This window comes from Austrofundulus limnaeus, unplaced genomic scaffold (assembly GCF_001266775.1).
Source record: "Austrofundulus limnaeus strain Quisiro unplaced genomic scaffold, Austrofundulus_limnaeus-1.0 Scaffold163, whole genome shotgun sequence".
NCBI classification, from domain to species: domain Eukaryota; kingdom Metazoa; phylum Chordata; class Actinopteri; order Cyprinodontiformes; family Rivulidae; genus Austrofundulus; species Austrofundulus limnaeus.
Window position 1 is genome coordinate 490,742 of NW_013952565.1, and position 4,985 is coordinate 495,726.

General features: G+C 35.8%; 1 protein-coding gene across 3 annotated transcripts in view; it reads right to left on the reverse strand.

Moving 5' to 3' along the window:
- The window catches only part of kif26ba (kinesin family member 26Ba), a 122,036-nt gene that overhangs the window by 73,663 nt on the left and 43,388 nt on the right, over positions 1 to 4,985 (reverse strand). For all 3 annotated transcript variants that reach the window (XM_014017199.1, XM_014017198.1, XM_014017197.1), the window contains exon 3: positions 1,656 to 2,351. In XM_014017199.1, the coding sequence (XP_013872653.1) occupies positions 1,656 to 2,351 (696 nt within the window). The remainder of the gene's footprint in view (positions 1 to 1,655; positions 2,352 to 4,985) is intronic.

A 4,985-nucleotide genomic window follows, 5' to 3' on the forward strand; every position in this document is an offset into this window, starting at 1 on the left:
TGTGTGTGTGTGTGTGTGTGTGTGTGTGTGTGTGTGTGTAAAGAACATCCATTTAATAACTGACAAAAACTCAACTTTACTGTATTTATAAACTTCCTATGGGGAGAGTGGCAAACAGAAAGTCATTGTTGGAGGAAACTTTGTATATTTATTTTCCTCCATCAATGACTTTCTGTTTGCCACTCTCCCCATAGGAAGTTTATAAATACAGTAAAGTTGAGTTTTTGCCAGTTATTAAATGTATGTTCTTCAATATGAAGAAAAATGATGATTGGGTGAAGAGCTCCATGGTTTAATTTGTCTTTGCAGTCCTGGACTTTGTTAACATTATTTCTTACACTGTCCTATTTTTATTTCTGCTCTATTTTATTTTAATGCCAATGCCTTGAGAGACATTAAACATAATGGATGGTGTTACCATGAGTCATATTGTTCGCTGTGGGCTACGGCTCCTTTTTATTCAGGCCACAGTAGCAGAAAAATTTCTATAAACAATGCCAGCCAGTGAAGTTTCCTAATAGGTTATATTGGTCTGAAAAAGATTTTGGTGCAGTCTTGCTTTACACACACAAACACACAAACACACACACACATTCAGACAAATGATGTGGAGACCTCAACATGCTGCTTTAGCCTCAAATACAACCTTACAGGCTGAGTTATTCATGCTGATCTGATAAACTTATTTTTATTTAGCAAATATTTTTTATTCCACTATGTGTTTTCTTTAAAGTAAATTTATTGTGTGTGCAATATAGATTCAGTATAGATTTTGAGACACTGCTCCTGCTAATTCTCTGTAGTAAATGATTTTTGAGTCAAGTTTTACCCCTTTTAAAACTAAACTTAACACAAAAAGTAGGGACATTTGTGTTAGGTTTTTTCTTTGTTGTATCAATGCTTCTTGGCAATAAATCTTACACAACTGAAAAGCCTGTTAAATTCACTTATGGCCACATTTGTAAAGAACATGCATTTGTGGGATGAGCAGCTGAGTATGGGTTGCGCACATGAAAAAAAAGTCCCTTCTGCTAATCAGGTGCCAATCGCAAGATTTATTACCAAGAAGCATCGTAACAACAAATAATCTACCAAACACAAATTATAGATACTGTGTACATTTGAAAGTTATTAACATTTGACATGAAAAGAAATGCTTTGTTTCCTTTGAAAAGGGTAGAAAGCAAGAACTTTTCCTTTTTGGTAAAATGGTTGATAAAAAAAATAAAGTGTTTATCAGTTAGGCATTTACAAATAAATGCAAAACTTGAGTTTTATTTTGTTTTTGTTGTTAATTTGTATTAATGTTGTGGCAATTTAACTCTGTAATAATAACAGGTTTTGTTTATTTTTTGTGTCCCGTGTGGACTTTTTCTTACTTTACTGAAGTTGGATGGAAAAAGAAAAGATATTAAAAACACTTCAGTCTGTAGACGAGCATGATAAAACTGAGAGCTACATTTATTGTCCTGTCTGTACAAATCATACCCAAACATTTATCTGTACGTCTGTAACCTGTTATCAATTGGTCATATAATTATAAAGGAACAAAACTGGTTTTCAGTTTCCATGGCGACATCTTCGGTGTCCTTGTAGAAAAAGTATCTCTGAGTGTCTGAAAGCACTAATGCACACAAACAGAGAAAGATGCTTACCTGATATGGATAGAGTGTAACCCCTCCATTAGTTCGGCTCTGGTGCTGATGGGCCTGCAGAGCAGCTGTACTCAGGACAGCTCCGCTGCTGTTATTACAGCTGTTCCCATCATTATTACTGGGGCTGTTTACTGCGGTCACTGGCTGCTGCTGTTGGGCACCAGCAGATTTAGATGAAATCGGGGATCCACTCCGTTTGTCAGCACCAGCTCCCAGACCCAGGGATCTGGGTTTGGAACCCAGTCGGTGCCCTGCACCTTGAAGTTGTGGGTTTGTCGAAGCACAGCTGGATGTCGGTGCCACTGAGGGGCTCCCCTGGCTGGAGTTGGGTGGTCCATGGCTTGGGCTTGGCGTCGGAGTCTGGCTCAGGCTGGGAGAAGGTGACTGGGTGGATGACTGAGAAGGGAGCGACGCAGCAGCAACAGAGGAGGAAAGAAACTGACCTCCTGCTGCTCCAGATGCTCCTGTTTGTCCGGGAAGTCCATGAGATCCATATGGTCCAATCAGGGCTGGAGGAGAGGAGCTGGGAGACAAATCCCATTGGTCCAGAGTCAGAACCAGGCGCACGGCTTCCTGTTTGAGCTGAGTGAGGTGCGTGGCGCAGACATCGCAGCGGCTGTCGCGCTCGTTCCACGCCCGCTGAGAACTGTTGGGCACCTGGAGCTTATCGTGGAGGAGGAGTGAGAACGAGGGGTCCTGAGAGGAGAAATCAAGAGGAAAAAAAATGTGTGAATTAGACTGGAGACTGTATCACACTCAGAACAACTCAGGAAGGAAGGAAAACAGTGAAATAAGAATAAAGCTGTTTAATCCTGAATGTCAACCAAACCATCCAGAAACATTTTTATATTGCTTGAGGCTGAAAGCTGGAATTTGTTTTTAATTTTTAAGAGGACGATTATCAATCAGTTTCTAACTGCAAAGTGCCTTGATTAGTTTTGTATTTAAACCCAGAAAAAAAATTAAATAAGCAACAACTTAGTAAAAGCAAAACCATTTTAATTCATGTCTTAATTAATGTTATGAGATTTTTTTCTTCCCTCTACTTCCTTTAATTCATTAAAAGTGTTTTGTTTTTAATTGTATATCGATTTTTCTTTTGTTTTAATGAATAGATAAAATGAATAAATAAATCATTTAAGTTCAACTTAATAAATGTAACACAATAAAATTAGACCTTTGCTGCAACAATTTTTTATGGCTTTTATGTTATTGTTAACTAAAAACAACCATTTTAAGCTATTTCACCCATTGACATATATTACTGGATTGGGCGTCACGTGACCTGGGCATGCTTCACAAGGGGGATTTTTATGCATTGAGCTAATGCTAACGCTAACCATTGAAATCAATGAGCAGAATGTAGCATGGTGCAAACAAACGCTTTATAAACGTACAAATGGTACAAATACTTTGCTATAAACTGCAGAAATTGTTACAATATGTTAACAAGAGATAAAAAGGTTATGTTTCACGGGTAAATATTACACATATTTAACCAAAATTAATTATTTTAATTGTAAAACCTGTATGCTAACATTAAACAGCTTCAATGTTCATGTTTAACCTTATTTAAAATCTATTTTNTCACGTGACCTGGGCGTGGCTTCACAAGGGGGATTTTTATGCATTGAGCTAATGCTAACGCTAACCATTGAAATCAATGAGCAGAACGTAGCGCAGTGCAAACAAACGCTTTATAAATGTTTAAATGGTACAAATACTTTGCTATAAACTACATAGATTGTTACATCATGATTACAAGAGATAAAGGGGTTATGTTTCACAGGTAAATATTACACATATTTAACTAAAATTAATTATTTTAATTGTAAAACCTGTATGCTAACATTAAACAGCTACAACATTCATGTTTAACCTTATTTAAAATCGATTTTGTCTGTTGTCAAATATATTATTTACTGATATTAAACAAGTAAATATGGACTTTATTGGATTGTTGACTAGTTAGACTATATAATGTTCATGTTTAACCTTATTTAAAATCTATTTTATCTGTTGTCAAATATATTATTTACTGATATTAAACAAGTAAATATGGACTTAATTGGATTGTTGACTAGTAAATTCAGAAATTATGATGTAGACTCACTAATGACAGACACTAATGTAATGATTGAGCATCATAAACAAAATAGTCACATTGTCAGACAGGTTGGTTTATTCAGATATTTTCTACATCCAGTATTTGTGTTTTTCAACATTTCCAGAGAAAAAGGAGGAAAAAACGTGTGCCAGCTGTGGGTCGGCTTCAGATACAGCCAGCATCATTGTGAAACTGAAGAATAATTCATTGTGATTAAATAAATTTGTTAAACAATTCTTTGTGACCTGAAATAATTTGTATTTTTAGTATGTTTTTACTGATGTTAAAATTATTGTAGTTTACAGCAAAAACTTTTATAGTTGTATATATATATATAGACTTGACAGATTAATTTTATTATTTTAAATGTCTAAGACTCAGTTCTGATTAATAAATATATGTATGAATATCCAGCTGGTCAGAACTCATTGATTTGTATGAAAAAAACGCCTGTGAAGTGCAAAATACTTAGTTTAAGCCACTGTTTTAGTCATTTAAATTAGTTATCTATTTTAAATTTCAGCAACTATAAAATTCACAATTTTCTCAGCTTTATTTTGAACCATAGTTTGTAAAAATCGAGCAAGAAATAAGGAAGTTATAAAAGTTTTTCATCAGGATGACGCCTCTCAGTCCATCGACCTCCATTCATTTTGTTGTGACTCTTCGATGCATAGCAGAGCTCCAGTGCGTGCACGTCAATGTAGCTAGCAACGCGCTAGCCACGCCCAATCCAGTAATATATTTCAATGGTTTCACCAACCATTATGGGGCGCCCTTGCTGATTCTCTACATCAAATTTTGAGTAAATAAACTCATTTATGCTGTACTGAAATGGCAAAGCATGCAGATAGTATACAAATAGTATTATGTGCAAAAATAAACAAAAATGTTTGAACAAAACAACACAAAAGCATCAATTTGGTTTTCTTAAAAAAGCACTGTCCAAACAAAAAACATCAGAATATGGTTTCATATATCAATCATATATAAAGGATTCAGAGGATAACTGTATATTTTTTGTGTCACTGTCAGTATCAGTGTCTGCACCATGAGGTCGAGTGTGTTTTTAAAGACTAATTGGAGCCACTTGTGCAGAGCAAAACCACGCTAAATCCCCTGCCTGGACTGCCAGGTCAAAAAAACACAGTTAACAAGGAAAAGCACTCACTCTGAAACACACACACACACACACACACACACACACACACACACACACACAC